Here is a 21554-nt window from a genome sequence, read left to right as displayed (position 1 = left end):
AACTTTGCAATACAAACTACAGAAACTTTAATGTTAATCTTACAAATTTTGTCTCGATATTTACTGCATGAGACAAATATCTCGATTTATGTTGATTGCAAATGTGAATGCAGAAAAGACAATTATTTAACATCATCTCACACATTATAAAAACCTGGAGAGTAATTACCTGGGTTAATTTTTACCACTTAGCTAAGGTTTAAAATCTTCCAGGACAGAGGGTCAAGGCAGTTTTCCTGAGATGACATATTGTTACATATTCCCTGTACAAAATATATGACTTTTGTCCATTTGAGTATGTGCGTGGAAAGGGGAGGCTTACGTACAGGTGTTTCACGGTATGAGTCCACTGACTGCCCACCAGACCTACTAAATCAATCCTGGAAAGGTTCTGGTCAAACAAACATGAAAACTCAGAAAGCTTTAAAGAAGTGGTCATTATTATTTGAGAATAAATGGAGATAATGCTCTCTCAATGACCAATATAGCTTAAGCGTAATCACTCATCTCAACTACTCTTTTTCATAGAATGCTAAAAACCGATTACCTTTGGGGAAACTGAGGCCATCACGAAAACAGGCTCAGAATCCACCAGGGCTGTGCCTGGTCTGATGATATAGCACACATTTACAAAAGGATCTTAACAGCAGTAACATTTTGTCTCATGGTATTGACTTCCCTTAAGTCTGTAACAATTTAAGTCATAGTCTTACAAAAACAAAACAAAAACAAAACTAGCAACTCACAGCATCAGTGTAATCATTTTATTAACAAAAGGAACCCATGGGGTTCAGACAACAGTACAAAATACAATCTCCCCACCCCCCCCCGGGTTAAACTGTTACATTTTTATAATAAAAATAAAAAGCTTTCATAGTTAACTTATCAAAAACATAACCCCTGCCTATTGAGTTTCTTATTGTGCAAAACAAAAACATGAAAGTAAAGTTCTGCCCATGGAAGAATTTTGTGTGCCAAAAGATGCACTTTCTCAATTTCAAAATTTTTGCATCAAAAAGAAAATTCTAAGGCCACAGTTTCTTTGCAAACTAAGCAAGAGGAGAATAAACAAGCAAATAGCAGCTAAATTATTACCTTCATTCCCAAGTATTCTCTGTTCCAATGTAGAATCTTCTACCTTCATCAAATAATTTGATTATATAAAGGTATGCAGTTTCAACCTACTGCTTAAGGTCAGACATACCAATATCAATTCAATAAGGCAAATCATACCTTTTAGCTATTCTCGTAAGTGCTAAAAAATCAGCTTTGTTTTAATTTGGTAGGTGCACTTCATTTCTTTAAAAAAGGTGACAAAACGATCCTACTGAAGGATTCCAGTAAGCAGTTGCTTTTCTACTTGCAGCCAGATAGATAATTAAACTTTCTCTTCCTCCATACCATTTTGTTTTGTTTCTTTTACTTTGTTTTGGTATCATGGAGATGGAAAATGTCTTGATAAAACATGTAAACTGCAACTCAGAGGTCAAGAAATAGCTGAAGGTGATCTTTTTTTAAAGTAAAACTGTTTAGACAGCACATAGCTAACACACAAAAACAAAGCAAAATAAAAGATCACCAAAAAACCAAAGCAGGGAAAAAAGATTTGTGACAATTTCAGTACCACAATTATTGGTAAAACAGTTTGTATTGTGATTTTCATTCAGTGGCTTAAAAGATGAAATAACGGCTTAAGATGCTTATGTGATTACAGAGAAGAGAGGTATACCCAAGGGTGAAAAGCGTACATTTACCTAATGTTTGTATAAAAATCCCTGATCAAATGTCCAGCTAATTTTTACATACAAAATTTAACCTTAAAACTTTTCTATTTCTAACGGAATATACTGACTGAAAGAAAAGCTAATCGTCCTACAGTATTCTGCATGGAAAGCACCAGGGTTTCCAGATCTAACCCTCAGGACATGGAGAAAACCAAAGTACTGGGCTGGTCCAAAATCTCTATCATGGGAACCCCTACCTCCCTTCTACTTAGTGTACAGAAATGCTCTCAGCTCACAAAACCAACAGATTAAAGTAAAAACAAGCAAACATGTGACTGTGACTAGGAGGGGACAGGGGGACAGTAAAAACACTGCTCAGTCTTTTAGCAGCAACACAATCTTGTTGGTCTGAATATCCTGAGGTTAAAGGATAATAAAATATTGCACCAAAACAATAAAAAAATCACAGTTTAAACAGAATTACTAAAGAACTGGAATAACAATGAACACAGTGACTGCCATCAGTAGACTTAAGTCTCTTGACAGAAATTAAGTTTATATGACTTTTCAAAAAAATGGAAAATGGTATTTCTGCCTTGATTTTGCATTTATTTTGAAATACCCTTTGGTATACACATATTAACTTTCAACTGATGTTAACCTTGTAGATTTTGCCCTTGGTCCAGTTTCAGGTTTAGGGATAGGAGAGATGAGATTGCTACTGCAAATGAGCAGAAACTCCAAAGAAGACTTCACCGGCCTGGAGTTTTAAAATATATCTGATTCTGATAACCCCACCAGAGGTAGATAAAAAAGGCCTTTTTTCCCCCTGTGCAGTTATCAAGGCATCCTAAGGATGCAAGCTTTTTTTTTTCTTTTTCTTTTTTTAACCCTGTCTTTTTCTAATATGCTCCTAGGTAAATAAGACATGAGGAAAATCAAACATGTACACTGCTGAAGTACTTAAAGAGGATAAAAAGTGCAACGTTCAACAAAATGTGTTTTCATATTGAAGTACACCTTTCCCCTTTCAACTGACAAGCCTTTCAAGGAAGGAACTCTTTCTTGGTTTCATAATACTGTATAGCCAACTTACAAACTACCTCTTAAACTACCATTAAAAGAGTGAAAACTGTATTACTTTATTAGAACCTCATAAGACCATGACCTCCGAAAAGGATTCTTTTAAGGACTTCAGTCCTATGGAATATGGTTAGAAATCATGAAGACCCTGACACCAGAGGGTCTCGCTTCATGTTTAATTTAGAGTGGGCCCCTTTCCTGTTCATGCACACCCTGTGCTGCTACGTTCTCCAAAATCAAGTCTCCTCCCAATGCGTCCATACTGCCTTAAAGCTGAGGATACATCTCTTCTACTTTGAGAAACCTTTCTAAAGATATGCTCGCATAGTGCTTTCACTGTTTACAGGCACCTTTCTCTTGGGTCAGCATAGGCACTCTTCACTTACTCTATCACCATCAGGACTTCCATTACATTCTGTGACTATTCACATCTTTGTCCCATAGTTCTAAAGGGATACAAGACCACATCACAAACTTGTGCAACAATCCTGTTGGCCCACTGGAAAGTTCACGCATTCTTTAATTTCTATCACCTTCAGTCTTGATGTCTATTTATGTTCTTAAGCTAATCTTCCCTCCCTCTTCCCCAAAAAGACAGGGGGAAAGAACCAACATTCTAATTTGGTGATGAACACAGTGATTTCTGAAATATGTTCAGAGAATGAAGGAAACAGGCTGGGTCTCTTCTACATCACTAGGATGTGGATCAACCTGCAAAAACGAGCAGACCAAGATTACTACTGCAGCATTCTTTAACGTGATTCTAGTATCTATTTCTAATTATATGGTCATAGCCAAACTGCTTAAAGCCTATTATTAAGTCCCAGTAGGCCACTTAAGTTCTCTGTATTCCATGGCCTTAAAGGCAATCCATGGTACTCTACATGTATGATAGAGAGTACCAAGAAAACACCGCAAAATGTGGTAAGTGGATCAGTGATAATCTATCACCATCGTAAAATTTTTTTGTATGTATCCTCTACTAATTGGGAGTCAAAAACAGACACAGAGGATTATTTACAAACAGCACAACACAAGTCTAATTTTCTTTTGCTTTACCTCTGAATAAAGAGGCGGAGGCTGAAATCTGAATTCCTGAATGCAGGCAAACACAGGACAGCACGACTCCCCCTCACAGTTAGGGGGTTGAGGGTAAGGCGGAACGTGTCTAGAGAATTCTTCCTCCGACACCACGTCTGCGTAATTTGGTGGTGCTGAAACAAAAAAGGAGTTGGCTCTAAGAAATCCAGGCAAAAACTGATTACATTACTCTCTTCTGAACTCTTACAGGAACAAGAAACTTAGCTTAATTTGAAGATAACACATTGGTATTTTTTCCTCTAAGCAGGAAGTTTTTGTGCCCATTACAACAAAAAAATATTCAGTAGATCCTGCTTTTATTAAAGTACTATTAACACTGATTTATATTCTCTTTGAGACGTGTGTGTTTTAGTCTAGGTTAAAAAAATCATTGAAATGTGGCTACGGAAGACACCAACATAACACACTATACTCTTACTCTGATTATTTTCCATTCTTCTACTATTATAAATAGGAATCAGGAGATGTAGATTGTATTGGATAAGCTAAACTCTCAAAGTCCCCTCTGGGAATATGTTTGATGATTTTTAGTAATAAAAAGAGTAATAATAGTTGTAGTGGCAGCAGTAATTATCATTTGAGCATTTCCTATCTCATACGTCCTGTTCTTACGTACTCTATGTGTAAAACTGCATTCTGAAAGAACCTCAAAACATTTTACCTTCAGGCTGTTCTGGCAGAGTCAGCGTCAACCAGCTCATATCCATAAAAAACTGGCTGGCAATGCTGGAGTTTCTGCTGCCAAAACCATTGTATGGAACCGTGCCAATCACTAAGGGCAGCTCAAGCATCAATTTTTTAGCACCGGGAATGTGAATATACACCTAATATGCCAAAAAACAAAACAACAACAAAAAAGAGAGAGAGAGAGAGAAAGGCACAAATGTAAGTTAAACCTCATAGTAAATAACCCAATTATATTTTCATAGAAAAAATGCTTTTGTTGTCTGCTACCACCCCCAACACAACTGTAAATTGTCCTGACGAATAAAATGAAGAACTAAATGAAGAGCCCACGAAATACAGTGAACGCTCTGTGATGGGGAAGTGTGGCCTTAATACACTTCATTGTAAGTGAGCACAGCTTACACAGAAATATAGAAAGTTACTTATGTCTTCAATATAGCAGCCCTACTGCACCTTCATTCTTCCATGTTATTTAATTAAATACCTCAGGGGGATAGTTTTTGATTAAAAAACAAAGGCCAATCTTCACATATTCCACAATTTGTTGTAATGCTGACATAAAATGACATTTTCCTGGGTATTAAAGGTACATCTTCTCAGTAACACGGCACCAGGTATGGCTCCATGCTACGTCTTTAATTTCACCAAGCGCCGTGCTCACAGCTAAGGAGTAGTCCACTCGGATGATGCAGCAGTCCAGGATGGACGGCGTCACAGGCGGGATCTTGAGGGTCTTCCCGTTCCAGGTGTCGGTGCTCCCGGAGGCAATGTGGTTCCCGCGCACGTGGGCCACCATGAGCCGCACGGTCTTTGTCTTCCCACTGGCCAGGTACGTCTGCGTCTGGAAAATGGCAGCTTTGGGAACAATCAGACGAGAGGAACAATTCTCTATTTCTGCATAGATTGGAATAGCTTCTCCTAAAAAGAAAACAGAAACACCTTCAGAGACCCTTGAGGAAATTCTCTCCACAGTGGAACAAAGCTGTTACTGATGAAAGCTGAAATGTGGCAACGCTGCTTTAACAAGTTGAGAAGCCTCACGGAAAACTTACATTGCAAATCTGAGTCAGAGAAGTGAAAATTTATGGCAGTTTGTGGTAGATACTGTTTTCTAACTATCACATGATTCACTTTTCTAATGTAGCAGTATTAGGCTACCAATTCTAAAGATCTGTAAATGATCAGTATCTATAAAAGTTAAGAGAAGACATACAAATAAATGATTCAGTACTACGTTAAGTACAGAAGATCACTAACATACTCATTAGTGCCTAACAAATTAAAATCTTCCCAACAGAAGAACAAAGTCTTCCCATTTTAGGAACTGATAAACACAACTAAAGCAATGGATGGAGTAGGCAAGTTTTACACCCACATTATGCATCCACCATCATACTATTCTATACCATATTCATTTCCAAGAGGCCAGAACCCTGGAGTGGGGGCCAAATCCACTGGATGGAATTGGGCCCTTCACAGATTGTTGTTCTGATATCAATCTGACTGTTAAGAGTGTCAATGTTCTACATTCTAGCCCCTCCCATATATTTGAATTGCCAGCATGGAGTCAGAATGCCTAACAGTACTTTCATATGACAACAGCTCTCGTCTGAGCAACACTGCTTGGAACATTTTTTTGCAACATTAAAATAAAATGCTGGCATTTTCCCACTCTACTGGTTTTAGTCTTTGCTACGAAAGTACCAGGACTAAAGTCAGAAATACCAGGATTATTGTTATCCGCTCATCTATTTGCAAATGTTTAAATATCAATTATTTATACTAGAACCAGACAACTGTATTATTCATGTTTTAAAATAGTATATCCTTGGTAAATTACAAAACACTATTAAAAATCACTTACAATTAGCTAATAAAATGAATGAATCTTGCATTTGGATTTTTAAACAGCTTGCTTACCATTACAGTATCCCTTTCTTTCAATTTTGGCACTCAGTGAGACTGGACCAGAAGTGAAAAACCAACAGCCAACCATTTTCTCTTGCGTTTTCAATACAGGGGTCTTGAAAAGTTCAAATAATAAAAATAATTAAACTGGTCTAGAAAACTCACAGAACTTAAAGTTATGTCATTTTTTATTAAACAGTTGTACAGCAATGTCTTCCAAAAAACAACAAATCAACCTTTCTTATCTTCCTGCGACAAACTAGGTAAAATACTTAAAGACAAAGCATTAAAAATCATTCCCTTTTCAGGAAAACTAAGGTGAATTTTCAGATTCAAATTAGGGTGACATCATTCTATTTTATCCTATGTTTTCACTGTGTTTCTGGTAAGTGATATACCATCCTTTAAAAAAGCAATCAAAAACTGCAGTAGAGGGCTTCCCTGGTGGCGCAGTGGTTGGGAGTCCACCTGCCGATGCAGGGGACATGGGTTCGTGCCCCGGTCCGGGAGGATCCCACATGCCATGGAGCGGCTGGGCCCATTAGCCATGGCCGCTGAGTCTGAGCGTCCGGAGCCTGTGCTCCGCAATGGGAGAGGCCACAACAGTGAGAGGCCCACTTACCGCAAAACAAAAAAAACAAAAAAAAACAAAAAACAAAAAAAACTGCAGTAGAGGGCTTCCCTGGTGGGGCAGTTGTTGAGAGTCTGCCCGCCAATGCAGGGGACACAGGTTCATGCCCTGGTCCGGGAAGATCCCACATACCGTGGAGCGGCTGGGCCCGTGAGCCATGGCTGCTGAGCCTGCGCATCTGGAGCATGGGCTCCACAACGGGAGAGGCCACAACAGTGAGAGGCCCGCGTACCACAAAAAAAAAAAAAAAAACAAAAAAAAACAAAAAACCCCAAAAACTGTAGTAGTACCTATTAATATGACAGAACTACTTTTTTTTTTTTAAGACTATGTGTAGATCAGGAAAAGGAGAAATGGTATAAAAATCAATAATCAGAATATTCTTTTTGTCTTGGTATTTAAAATGTGGAATAAGGAAACAGCCTTTTTCCTTACTTCAAAATGCATTATTAGGCAGAAATTTCAAGTGTCCTTAACTTAGAATGATTTTTGGGTTTTGTGTAATAACACACCTAGTGTAATGGATCTAAAGGGTTATTGAACTCACCACCCCACTTTCTATTCTACAGTAGCAAGATAAGCGATACAAGACGCTTATATAATACTGTTTATAAAACAGTATTATAAAATACTGTTTAAAATGCTCAGTTTACAAGACGCACAAACCAAAAGTTCACTGTAAAACCCAAAGCTGCAATATTTTTTTCAATTATAAAAGGACAGTAAAGGACAAATAGTATCTCTTTTTGCCAAAAAATAAAAAATCTTTAAATTATTTGCCACAATGGCCCCATAAATAGTTTAGAATTAGTTAACCACCCAATTCCAAGTAGTTTTTAGAAACACAAAGCAGTTATTAGCATCATCAATTTTCAAAATAGGTGCTGAGCAGGTGATAAGTCATAGTTATAAGCCGGGTCAGCTGGGTCTGGCTATTGTACGATTTTGGCCACAAGGGACCATGCAACTAGGGCATATCTGTTACATTTTTATAATCTAAAGGTGAACATCAGAGTAAATTCTATTTCATTTTTGTGTGGAAGTAGAGTTAAACAACTTTTAACTCCTGTTTCTTTTCCTGATCTTTAAAAACACTGGGTAGAAAGAGAAACCTCCAATACTAAAAATATATCTTTGTAACATCAGTATCATGATGGAAAGTTTAAATTATGAAGTAAAAAATCATTCATTCATATTTAAATGAAGAACCATTAGGTCCTAGTAGCTATCATGAAAGTACAAGGTATAATTTTATATTATTTTGATAATATGGGTTTAGATAAAAGAATCTAGCTAATTAACTCCCATCTTGCCTATTCTGTTGTTACTTATAGCCTAATCTTTCTTATCAGCCTACAGTATTTCTGGTGATTATTAGAAGTTCAATGCTTTAATGTGGCCAAATCTGTCATAAGGAAATGATAAGTGAAAGGGTCTCCAGAGCAGCTGCATGCACTTACTTAATGTTAGAAAATGACATGCAAAATGCAAGGAGACACAGCATAATGGCCTGAGCTTCAATAACAGGCTGGGAGTGATTAATACTCTTCCATAATTACTGTTCCTCAACCTGCTATTAGCGAAGAGTTTAGAATACCACAGCCCTGTGAATGTGGCTGCTCTGGGAAAAGTAACTACTCTGTGTGTGTGCATTATTATTATTAAGCCTTATTAATGCATTTTAAGCCCATGTAACTTTCTGGCAAAAGAAGCCCTGAACAACAGGGACACAATCAATAGTACTAACACACACAATTTGTAATTTGCCCAACTTAGAATCACATATTTATAGTGAATGCCTATGGGTTATAAGATTATATCGGAAAGTGACAGGACAGGCTGCCACCAGACTTGCTAAATGTAGAGACCACAGTTGAAAGGAAGGAGGATGGAAGGGAAGGAGGAAAAGGGGAAGGAGGAAGAGAAGAAGGAAGAACTTACTAGTAATGCTGGTGTGTTGACATCGATGTGACTGACGACCTGGAGTTCCCGCTTAATGCTCTGATCAGGTGCCTGGGGTCGTTCCAAAACTGCTCTCACACAGTACTGAATACTTCCATATTTCCCGGAGAATGAGGTTACCAAAGGTCTGAAATAAACCAAAGAGATGACTTTTTAACTTTGTTTTTCAGTTTAACAAAACTGGGAAAAGCCCTTAAAGCGTTGGGTGTTTTGTTTTGTTTTTAAAAAAAAGGTGAGCGGGGTTAGGTCTACTCAGTGGTTATTCAGGATAAACATGCACACCTGAATGTCAGAAGGTACTTGGTGCCCATACAACTGGATAGACAGGTTGCAGGGAAAGGAAATCCCCAGTTACACAGTTTCACTTACTCAGATGGAAGTTGGAAGCTAAATGGAAATTCATGTTTTCCAGGCTGTAGTAAGAGGATGCCTTCACCTAAAAAAGAGAATACATTTTATTTTCACTAAGGTTCATATTACATCAAGAATTTTCACAATGTAAATCATAAGTTTTTTTAAAAGGTTTTCCTAGCTATATATAACACTGAATATACATCAAAAAGTACATTAAACTGAGATTTAGAGAATTAAATTTTGAATCAACTTTTACCAAGTTTAATCAATTTCAAACCACATATATATATATGTATGTATATACATATGTATCTTCTATCTGCAAATAGACCAATTACACAAGTAATTACCATAAAATGCCAGAGCTCCCGTATACATATATATGTATATACAACCATATACACATACGTATCTACATATACATAAACATTTATTTCCCCCACTTGTATACCAGCATGAGTATACTAATGTTAGTATACTATTATATTAACATGAGGTACCAATATTAAACTGGACCTAAAATTAATCTAGAAAAAAATAGATCTATTTATTTTGGGTATACCACAAAAATCAGACTAAATATTCTTTGGGCAGAGATGGAAAAGGAGAGGAAAAATTTACTTGGAATATTACGAATACTGAATACTAAATAGCCAAACCAACAGAACAAATTATTAGGCAGGGGTCATTACTGATTAATAGGGGATGTTGTTTAACTTGGGATATGGAGTGGGCCTGGCCAAGCACGGCCACGACTCCTTTCTCTGGCTCTGGGGTCAGCCAGCACCATTTCATTTCACGCAGAGGCTTATCCTTGACTGTAAGAAGGCCAGTAGGCAGGGTGTGGATGGACCTAGCAAGGCCAGAGGCACTGCTGGAGCCCTGATGAGTGCAGAGACTGTATCGTTCAGATCTGAAGCCAACTCCAGGGCTATCAGTGTTGGTTGGGTGGCTCCCCAGAGATACTTACAAATGTTCCCTTCATTTTATGTGCATAGATTCAAGTTTAGAACTAAATTCCCTCATCAAGGGTGGGATGATTACGATGAAGAAAGTGCAGAACAGACTGAGAACTTTCTCTGAGATATGCTTGGTCAGTAGATATGAAATGGAGATTTCTACTGTAACCATTCATTAAAAAAATTTTAAAGGTCAGAAATCACTAGTGAAATGGGATAATTTTTCATTTAAATACTAGAGTTCTAAGACCATCATCAACTCAGTTAACATTTCAACCTTATACTTTTAGAAAACAGGAATGCATTACTGGCCCGTTAAGTTTCCTGAATCTATCTCCAATTTTCAATGTTGTAATATATTAGAAAAAAAAAAACCTTACAAGTATTTGCCACTTAAGATCATTCAAATAGAAATACTCAAAAGGGGGGTGACCTGGAAGCTAAGTGAATAAGTCATAGGGACATGAGACCATGTTAAATGACAGTGACAGAGTGAGTCCCAGAGCTCAGGTGGGTCCAGAGCCGCCCTATAAGTCCCAGCAGTGCTACAGCACTGGAATCAGGGAAGCCTCTCCATTTTATAGCTATCAGGTACTAGGCTCAAGGAATCCCAACACTCCTTAGAGCTGGGCTAAAGTTCTAATTTGTAATCGTTAGATTACTGAATATGACAAAGTACTTGAAATGTTTAAAAACGTGGATTTCATTTATGTTCAAAATTTACAGTGCTTAAATATCAAGCACAAAGCTGATACGAAATGGATACAAACCTAAATAACTTCAATCCCCAAATAGACCTTGGGAGGAAAGGAGGCTATAGACACCTGTACACAAGTAATGACCCTAGCATGCTGGAGTCCATGGCAGTGGCGGGGGCATCTTGAGGACCACTTCTGCTGTTGAAGTAAGGGTTGGCATGGAAACAAGTGAGAAGGGGTTTAGATGAAGGGAAGGGAATGAGGCAGAGCATGACAGGCAAGTGTGAAGAACAGAGTTGCACAGGATATTGGAAGAGGTTGAGAGAGAGATGAAGTTCCCTCTTCAGAGAAAAAACAAATCAACATAGGAACTAGAACATTTAAAATGAGACTTTCAACTACCTCAAAACATAAACAGGAAAAAATTCTGAGAAAGTTGATAACCCTGGGTTATAGTATTTGGAAACAAATCTTTGCTTGCTTGCTTTCTCTTGTTTATTAATTTTTAATTAAGAAGGTCCACAAACTGAAGCATGTGCCCATTTCTGCTTCTGCTCTCATAGTTTATTACCTTTGTCTTATGCAATGAGAACTACAATGTCACAAGATGTTTCATTCGCTAATGGTCCTTCAGCCCAAACTCATAATTCAGAGCACTGGTGAGCGTGGGAGCTAGAAGACCATCACAGAGGCAGACTGGGGCTCAGGAAGGATGAGGAACGCGCACAAGGTCATACTCCTGGTGTGCGACCAAGATGTGAAACCAACTCTCTGATGTGTCTTGTCTTTCTACCATAATTATTGAATAAAAATATGAAGAAAATCAATCACCATGATAGCAAGTAGTTCAATTAACAATGCTGAAAAATTATCCAGTAGATTTTTTGAAAATAGATCCCAGAGCCATACTTCCTGAATATCTGGATCTCTAAAAATCTCTTCAGGTGGCTGAAATTCAGCTAGGTTTTGGAATTAAATGAACCTAAGAGTCCACAACTATGTAAAGTTGCTAGCCTCTTCCAAGCTACAGATATTAGGAATGATTTTTTTTTCTCAATGAAATCAACTAAAACAGACCATGATTCTACTTTTTGCAGAGGTTTGTTATGGTACATTCTAAAACAAGCTAAGATTTTCAGGTTGTCTAGGGTTAGCCATTCTATTCCGTTAGAATGACAAGACGAAACCTGACTTGTGAATCAAACACTATTTGATAGCCCAGATTTTACCAAAGCGGTTTTTTTACTTCGAATCCCAGGTCCAACTGCTATTTATCTTACATCTATTTACTGAGTAGTTATGGGCACAGAGATACAGAGTCCAAAGTCCTGGACAAAAAAACAATTTACTTTCCTTTTCCATTGCCCTTGACTCCAGTCAGCCATCTTGAAAATCTATGTTGTCTGTTACCTTGGGGTAGGCATGTATAGGTTGATTCTGGAAACCATATTGATGAAAGGGCATAAGGCAGGTAAGAACTGTCACCTAACATACTACACTTGTTAATCCAAAAGAGGGCTTTGGTTCATACATGTTTCCCTCACCACAGTTTTTGGGATTACTCGATTCTCACATACCTTGAGGATTTAACTGTGAATAGTCTACTTCTCCACAGCAGGACATGGAAAAACCGCACTTACTACTGATATTTGTATAATACATAGCAAAGGTTAAACACTGATACGCTGTATTTTATTCTTCAAGGGCCGAGAGTCTATACCATTATTTATTTTACAGATAAATGCTGAAGCTGATGAGGCAGAAAAGTAAAATAGTTTAAAGTAGCTCCTACCAACTGAAAGAAGACTAAGACTCACCGTTCCTAATATTTTTTTGCACCTAATATTGATAGAATATCCATGTAGTGAGTTTCCACATGGGCACTTTTAATAGTGTAAAAGCCTACACTATTAACTGGACTTCACAAGAAGGGTCATCATTCTTCCAGTGCCCAGATCCCATTGTCACTAAAGGTCTATGGGGGTGGGCTAGGGGAGGGAGGAAGAGAATGCAAAGGAAACAAAAAGAAGCGAAAAATAAATACAAAGAAAGTAAGACGTAGAACTCTTAAGTTACCCCACTCCCCAAAGGAGGGAAACCAAGTATGATGATCAAGTCAAAAAGCACTTCCTTTGAACTCGTAACGCTCAGGAACTACTTCCCTCCTCCTAAGACTGAGGTTTTGCTAACTCATCATGAACCAAGAACTAGCATCTAGAGACGGGTAGGGGGAGAAGGGGCCCCCATAAACTGGGCACCCGAGAATGGAACCTCGTAAACTCTGGTTCCGCCCTCCACTCCTCAGACCACAAGAGAAGGAACCTAAATCCCCAGATCCTTGATTCCTGACTGCCCATCACAGGTTCCCATGGCAACAGCTCACTCCCAGAGCTGTCCTACATGGTCCTGGGACCCTGGAGGCAGTCAGACCCCAGCGAGCCAGGGGCGGGGCGCCAGCAGAAGTGAACACCATCTCCCCGGTGCTGTGAGATGGGGGGCGCAGGCATTGTTGCCCGCCCGTCAAGGCGACCAAACTGAGGCCGGCTACCCCGTGGGTGGATTCCCGCCCCCCCCCGCCCACCCAGCCGGTGGGCATCCGCCGGCTTGCCCTCTCCCAGTCCCGCCAGCCCCTCTCCGGGGCCGTGGCCCGCGCTCACCGGCCGGGGGCTCGCGCAGGCTCAGGCGCACGTTCAAGTACTCCACCTCCGAGGCGGCTGCCGGGGCAGCGGCGCCGGCGCTCGGGCCCCAGGCGGCGGTGGCGCGACCCTGGGCCTCCAGGCGCAGCGCCCGGAGGGTCACCGGCTCTGCAGCCTCCAGCAACACATGCCCTGTCACCGTATCGCCGCTCGAGTAGCAGCCCTTGCGCTCGTCCTCGAACACCAGACCTAGACTCTTCACGCGGCCCTCGGAGCCCACTACCGCCGCGGACCCCGCCTCACCGCCCATCCTACCGGCCGACGCGGCCGCACCAAGGACGTCGGCAGCGGCCCGGAGCCGGGGTCGCAAGCAGAGCGGCGCCGCTGTCACGGGCGCCAGCTCACGCCGAGGGCCCGCGCGGCCGCTTTGCGATGCCCAGTGGAGCCCCGGTGCGCCGTAGGGCCTGTCTCTTTAACAAACCCAGCTGGGAATGGAAAAGAGCCGGGACAACCCACCCCCGGCGCGCGCCCATAGGCTGGCTGTGAGCCGCGCGGCGTGCTGATTGGTTGTAAATGGCTACTGAGTCATTTCATTGGCGCCGCCGCGCACGGGCTGGCGCAGGAAGGCAGTGCGTGATCAGGGAGTGGTGACCAATCAGGATTCGCGGGTGTACACGTGTACAGTCCGTTTATTGGCTGGGGCAAGGCACAGTCCTGGGGCACTGACCAATAGTGAGGCGGTGCGCCCATGTGGACAGATAGTGGGGAACAATATTAGTTAGGGAGGGGGCGGAATCGGGAATCTCAGGCTCGCGGCGTGCCAGCCGTTCCTATGGTTACAAACGGAGGCGGGGTTTCTAGCAGCTTGGGAACTGTTTGCGGGAGTCAGGGGGCTTCACACTAGAATGTGAGGTTGTGGCTGCAACCAGGTTGTGTTTATGATTACGTCTGCAATACTCGAGAGGAAGTAGATACGCTGGAAAAAGGAATTTAGCAGTATTTCCTTGTGAGATTTGGGGGCCGACCGCCTCGGAACTTTAATGGACAACTTGGCATCTACTAACATCCAGGTTCCTGAGCCCCGCCTCTCTCGGGTTTCAGAGTTCGCAGCCTAAGAAAGAGCTGCAGAAGGGAAGAATGAAGGCTGTGGTTCTCAACCTGGAACAACCCTAAGGAGTTCTGCTGCCCGGCTCGTCTTGCAACCTCTTTAAACTGAGAATGGCTGGAATGGTCATTCTTCCTGCTCAAAATAAGGTCATCAGTCTCGTTTCTAAACAACATCTGCCACCCAAGTTTCTTCCCCACCCAAAAGGATTTCCTGACCTCGGTGTCCACGAAAATTTCCAGTTGCCTTGTTCTCCATGCCCACAGCTCCTGTCGCCTGTCCTCGGTTTCATTTTCTTCTTTAATCCTTCATTCCTTCTCTATTCTAGTTTTTTCTTTTTATCATCTAACATCGCTGCCACTATCTAGCCATCGTATTCTAACTCTTATAAATTCTTCCCTTATAAAAATACGAAGGTTGTGAGCTATCACGGATCAATGTCATATCGAGATTTAAAAATCTTTCCTGAGGTAGTTGTTTCTTTTATTTTTAAAAATAATTCCAAACTAAAGGTTGCTTTTCTGCTCTGAGTTTAGAGTATTAATGTGGAAATTTAATAAGGCTTTTCAAGTCCAACACTTTCTTACCACTCCCTAAAGAAAGTGGAAAAGGCCAGAAATCTCGCTCTGCATAAATTTCCGAAATAGCTGCTATTCTGTTTTTCACTTTATCTAGACTAGACCCCAACATGCTCTTACTATGCCACTGTTCTTTATGTCACAACCTGACCATGTATACTTATTTGCATATAGTCTTCACCCCCACTTGAAACACAGAACTTTTTCTCATTATTGTTGTCCCTCTAGTACTGAACTCAGTTTAGCACACAATTAGCTGAAGTACTTGGTAAGAGTTTGTTGGCTGATTGAATCTATGAGTCCCAACCTGTGCAGTATTATTGGTTCTGAAATGAATCCTCTAGAGGCAGATGTTCTTCTCCATCCAAATGAAGTGGCTGGGAAAGGGGGAAGGACAATGGCCCTAATAGTGCCCAGAAGGCAGAATTGCTCAGATGGCATTCTGTGCTGAGAACGACTAGACTATCTGCTCATTTATCAGTTAATGTTATTCTGACCATAGGTAGCAGAATGCATGACCAACAGGGGCTTAAACGATAAGAATATTTCTTGTTTACTTAATAAGAAGCCCAGTAGTAGGTACTCTTAGGGATGATTCCCAGACTCCCTTTATTTTTCTCTTCTGCCACACTCAGCACTTTTCCTGGTGCCATTGGTTACCACAGCTCTAAGTATCTCATTCTCATGTAACAGAATTCAAAAATTAAAGCAAGGGAAAAAACCCACCAAAAAGGGGGAATTTTTTTTTCTCCTACTCTCTCCTCTCAGAAGGAAAATATATTTCCTAGATGCCCCCTACAAACTTCTTATGTGATGTGGCCAAAACTGTCACACGTGCACCAGTAGGTCATTAACTGGCAAAAAGAAGTAAAATTTTTACAATTCATTCAGACAAGTGATTTTTTTCCTCTGGAGGCTGAACAAAATCAGAGCACTGTTAACAAGGAAGAGGAAAAATGGCTGTTGAGTGGTTAACCTGGGGCCATTGGACTGGCTTACATGGGCCTGGACATGTTTGCTATAGAGCAGAGCTGCCTCAGCCAAACCTTAAAAAAGGAGGATATTTAAACAAACAAAAAATATTGTACAACTAGGCAGAATGTAGTTTATAGTAACCCACCTGGTTCACAGATAAAATTCCATTTTTATTGTGCATATATTATTGTGACTATTTAAGTTCCGCTAACATTAATATAGCAGCATATAGCATTTTAAAAAGTCCAATCTGACAGTCTCTGTCTTTTAACTTTGTGTGTTTAGACCATTTACATATAATGCAATCATTGATATGGTTGGTTTTAGGTGTATTATTTTATTATTTGCTTGGTTTGTGGATGTGGTGTTTGTTTCTCTATTCCACCTTTCCTAATCTTTTCGATTGTTTGCATATCTTTTAGTAATCTGTTTAAATGTATCCACTGATTTTGAGCTATATCGCTTTGTAGTTGTTTTTTTTTTTTTTTACGCACTTGCCCTAGGGGTCAATATCCCTCTTTATGCCATAATTGGCGTGTATATTACATCCACATGTATTGACAACCCCACCAGACAATGTACATTCTTGCCTCAGGTAGTTATATGTATTTTATTTTATTATTATTATTTTTTATTTATTTATTTTTGGCTGTGTTGGGTCTTTGTTGCTGCGCGTGTGCTTTCTTTAGTTGCAGCGAGCGGGGGCTACTCTTTGTTGGGGTGTGTGGACTTCTCATTGCTGTGCCTTCTCTTGCTGCGGAGCATGGGCTCTAGGCTCACAGCCTTCAGTAGTTGTGGCTTTTGGGCTCTAGAGCGCAGACTCAGTAGTTGTGTATGGGCTTAGTTGCTCCATGGCATGTGGGATCTTCCCAGGCCAGGGCTTGAACCCATGTCCCCTGCATTGACAGGCAGATTCTTAACTGCTTCACCACCAGGGAAGCCCAGTTATATGTATTTTAAAGAATCTAAGAGAAGGTAGTCTATTATAATTATCCAGATATTTATCATTTCTGTTGCTCTTTCTTTATTCTGAAGTTCCAAGTTCCCTCAGGGAATATTTCAGGTTGAAGGATGCCCTTTAGTATTTTAGAGAAGGCCTGCTGCAGTGAATTCCCTTAGTTTTTCTTTGAGAGAGTTTTATTTTGACATCATTATTGAAGGGTATATATGCTGAATATGGACCTTTGTGCTGGCAGTTCTTTTCTTTCCCTTTTTTTTTCCTTTTTTACATTGTCATATACTTTATTTTTACTAAAATAATAAGATCATTTAAAAAATTCAAATATAGCTGGTTTACAATGTTATATTAGTTTTAGGTGTATAGCATCGTGTTCTTTCTTTTAGTACTTTATGGATGTTATTCCATTGCCTTCTGATAACCTTTGTTTCTAATGAAAAACCAAACAGTCCTTCAAACTGTTGTTTCCATATTCATAAACATAAAGGGAATCTTCTTCTGTCTGCTTTCCAGATTTTTTCTTTATCTTTAGTTGTCAGCAGTTTGACTATAATGTGGATGGATTTTGTTTCCTTTCAGTTTATTTTGTTTGGGGTTCTTACAGCTGTATATGTCTTTCACCAAATTTATGTTTTCTTTGATAATGTCTTCACTTTTTTTCTGCACCTATCTCTTTTCTCGCCTCCTTTTGGGACAAATATCATGAATATTAGATCTTTTTGATACTGTCCCACAGGACCTCGAGACTGATTTTTTTCAATCTTTTTTCTTTCTGTTGTAGAAATTGGATAAATTCTATTGATCTGTTTGCCAGTTCACTGACCTTTTCTTCTATCACCTTCATTGTGTTATTGAGATCATCCAGTGACCTTTTAATTTAATATATTGTATTTTTTAGTTCTAAAATACTCACTTTAAAAATAGTTTTTATTCCCCTGCTAAGAACATCTTTTTGTACATTTCAAGAACGTCTACCTTTATCTCACTGAGCATGACGATAATAGTTGTCTAAAGATCTTTGAAAAAATTTCTATATCAGGGTAATCTTCAGCTTGAAATCTGATTGTCTTCTCCCTTGAGAAGTTACATTTTCCTTTTTTTTTGTATGTTGAATAATTTTAGATTATACCATAGACATTTTGAATCTTATAAGACTCTGAGTCCTGTTAAAATCCTCTGCAGAATGCCAGCTATTTTATTTTGACAGGCAGTGAACCTGGGAATATTCAGACTGTTCTGAACCCTCCTTCTGTGGGCAGAGGTTCCAATGGCAGTTCAGTTCTTACAGGCTTTGCTCTCCTGCTATGGGTCTTTACCCCAGGTGAGCAGCTCAGAGTGAGCCTGGGACTATATCAGTTCATACACAGAATTAAGGGATACCTTTCCCTATTTCCTTCCTCTTCATTATTTCCCTCATTCCCTGTAGCTACCCAGGGCCCCTTCCTCCAACCCACTGGGTAGAAATTTGTTGTTCTTCTAGGGATTATAGCTACAAGTGCTGCTGCTACTGGGGTTACTCTCAAGGCAAAACAGTGAGGGAAAAGAGAGAAGAAAATGGGGATCTTCACACTCCCAGCCACAGGGTCATCTTTTCCCATTTCCTCCAGCCAGATAGACAAGTATTCTCCTTGGGTTTTAGGTTCCTGTGCCACCAGGGACTCCTCTGTGGAGCTCTAGGACCAGAGCCACCCTTAGGGAAGGGCCAGGAGGAAAAAAAGAGAAAGAAAATCCCAAATCGATGTGAATCCATACTGATACAGTAAATGATTACATAAATTAGAAAATGGAGGAGAAGAGCCAACTCTTCCTTACAGAAGAATTACCAATTATTGATGCAGATTCTCTTCTCTCTCCCGTTGAGTGTGCACTAGACTTAGTCACTTGTTTGCAACCCAGCAAACATATTTTAGCCAGGTTAACATCACCAGTCATTAGTTATGTTGACAGCAGTTACCCCTGATAGGATAGCTTGAAAAGGACACTTCACCTCTTTGATATTCTTCCCTAAAACCCATAACTCCAGTCTAAGCATGAGCAAAGCATCCAGCAAGCCCAAATTGAAGGACATTCTACAAAACACCTGATGAGTGTACCTCAAAACTCTCAAGGCCATGGAAGCAAGGAAAGACAGAGAAACTCACAGACCAGAGAAGACCAAGGAGACATGATGACTGGATGTAATATGGTGTCCTGGATTGGATCCTAGGACAGTAAAAGGATGTTAGTGGAAAAACTAGTGAATCTAAATAAAGTCTGAAGTTTAGTAATATATTGGTTTCTTAGTTTTCAAAAATGGAACATATTAATATGAGATGTTAACAGTTGGGGAAACGGGGTAAGGGGGGGCTCAGGAACTCGATTCTATCTTTGCAGGTTTTCTATAAACCTAAAGTTATTCCACAGTAAAAGTTTACTCGAAACAGCAACAACAACAACAGAGATTTTCCCCATACTTTCCTGCTTGTAGGAACACCTTTTCTTGGTTCTCTGACTAAATGATAAGGGTTCTTTCTGATTTTTTGCTGCCTGTGTCTCCTTTTGTAGTTCCACCCTGGGGCCACCCTTAGTTTCAGGTCAGGAGATAAAATAAAACCCTCTGTAAAACTCACTTGGTTTGCTTTTTTTCTTTTTTAAAATATTTATTAATTTATTTGGCTGCTCTGGGTCTTAGTTGCTGCATGCTGGATCTTCATTGCCGTGTGAGGGATTTTTAGTTTTAGCATGTGGGTTCTTTAGTTGCAGCATGCGGGATCTAGTTCCCTGACCAGGGATCAAACCCGGGCCCCCTGCACTGGAACCTCAGAGTCTTAAGCACTGGACAAACAGCAAAGTCCTAATATGGTTTGCTTTTTAAGTTTTGATTTCCCTCCCTAAGCTACTTGCTGTTATTGGTGCTCAGATAATTGCTGTTATTATTATTGTTGTTATTTTAATCATCATCTGAGTTTTAATTGTAGTCACTGGGAGAAAGGTTATAGTATGTTGACTCCATGTTGCTCAGAATTTATCTTTCCTGATCCTTCAGGTCTTATAAAGGTAGTTGAATCACTGCATAAGTACCAATTCTCATTCATTCTTGTATAGTGCACACATTCATCTTGTTTTTGCCTAGATATTTTTATCTTGTAAATTCAGTTTATGCTCACCTGGATCTTAATTTGGGGGTTGCACTGGTACGGTTGCTGACATTTGAAATGTGTTTGCTTTCTGAATTCCTGTTTGACAGTTGGAAATAAAGTGTACAAAGCAAAGATCTCTAGGAAGTGGGAGAAAGACCTAACTTTTATTGCACACCCACTGAACACCAGTCTAGATGCTCAGTGTACGCGGTCCCATTCAGCCTCACAATAACCTGGTGAAGGGGCATCTTGGGATAAGGTCCAAATTTACAGGTCAGGAGCCTGAGGTTCAGAAAGATGGAGTAGCTTGCTTTATTCCACAGCCAGCAAGTGGCAGGGCCAAGGTCAGACCCAAGGCCTTCCATCTTCATTAAACTGCCTTCAGTGTAAGTTAAGGAGAAAATGGAAAGGAAGGAATAGAAGAAGGATAGAAAAGAAAGGAGGAAGGAAAGAATTTTGATAAGTAATGAGATCAGCTGTTGACCACTGGTAGGGTATGGGTTCCCTACCATCACGGTATATGCACAGTTTACACTGCTGTGCTCCTCTCTGAGTTAGTGATGCTCTTTAGGACACAGTTAACACCGTTCTGGAGCACCCTTTCCATCCACAGGCCTAAATTGACCCTCTGCTTTCTTCCAAAAATGATTTGTGGCAGCAGCAGAGGAAATAACTGAAATGAGCTTTTTTTACTTAAAGGAAAGTTGGAAGGGAGAAAGCATATGAGGGAAAAAGGCAACTAAGAACAGGGAAACAAAAGAAAACAAAACACAACTCAGTAAAGAAATACTGCCAACAAGTTTTATTTGATTCTCCGTTTTGATGGAGAGACAGGAGTCAACACAAGGGCACAAGGACTCTTTTGCTAAAGGTATCTTATTCTGAACAGCAGAAAGGTCCTGCCTTCTTGCATGGTTTATGCACACCTAATGTAGTTGTATTGTGATGACAACAGAAGAGGCAGAGCCAGGAAAGTGTTTCCTGCTGATGAACTAATAGTAGATTACATTCCATTACTAAAACTGAACAGGTAGATGTGAAATCAAGACATGTGAGATAAGTAACCATTAAGGGTC

The 21554-nt window shown here is 40.1% G+C and overlaps 1 protein-coding gene across 5 annotated transcripts; it reads right to left on the bottom strand.

Moving 5' to 3' along the window:
- Positions 1-749: 749 nt before the first annotated feature.
- ARRDC4 (arrestin domain containing 4) lies at positions 750-14225 on the bottom strand. Of its 5 annotated transcripts, XM_032623766.1 has the most exons (9): positions 13765-13896; positions 11679-11896; positions 9466-9532; positions 9076-9223; positions 6516-6618; positions 5257-5513; positions 4570-4732; positions 3867-4021; positions 2613-3518 (listed from the first exon to the last, which is right to left on the bottom strand). In XM_032623766.1, the coding sequence occupies exons 5-9, from the start codon at positions 6589-6591 to the stop codon at positions 3462-3464; spliced, it is 708 nt and encodes a 235-aa protein (XP_032479657.1). In that variant the 5' UTR covers positions 6592-6618; positions 9076-9223; positions 9466-9532; positions 11679-11896; positions 13765-13896; the 3' UTR covers positions 2613-3461. The 5 variants fall into 5 exon arrangements, with proteins under 5 accessions (XP_032479654.1, XP_032479657.1, XP_032479656.1 ...); XM_032623763.1 differs by lacking the exon at positions 11679-11896 and having other exon boundaries at positions 750-3518; positions 13765-14198; XM_032623765.1 differs by lacking the exons at positions 11679-11896; positions 13765-13896 and adding an exon at positions 14059-14225.
- Positions 14226-21554: the final 7329 nt, after the last annotated feature.

Source organism: Phocoena sinus, chromosome 2 (genome assembly GCF_008692025.1).
Source record: "Phocoena sinus isolate mPhoSin1 chromosome 2, mPhoSin1.pri, whole genome shotgun sequence".
Taxonomy (NCBI): Eukaryota; Metazoa; Chordata; class Mammalia; order Artiodactyla; family Phocoenidae; genus Phocoena; species Phocoena sinus.
The sequence above is the reverse complement of the archived record's forward strand: the minus strand, read 5'-3'. Positions and strand labels throughout refer to the sequence as shown.

Coding starts and splice junctions, on each gene's coding strand:
- ARRDC4 (XM_032623763.1), bottom strand. CDS start 14,053: ATGGGCGGTGAGGCGGGGTCCGCGGCGGTAGTGGGCTCCGAGGGCCGC. Junction 5,514..6,515: donor AAGAAAGGGATACTGTAATG/GTAAGCAAGCTG, acceptor TTTTCTTTTTAG/GAGAAGCTATTCCAATCTAT. Junction 4,733..5,256: donor GAGTGGACTACTCCTTAGCT/GTGAGCACGGCG, acceptor TTGGCATATTAG/GTGTATATTCACATTCCCGG.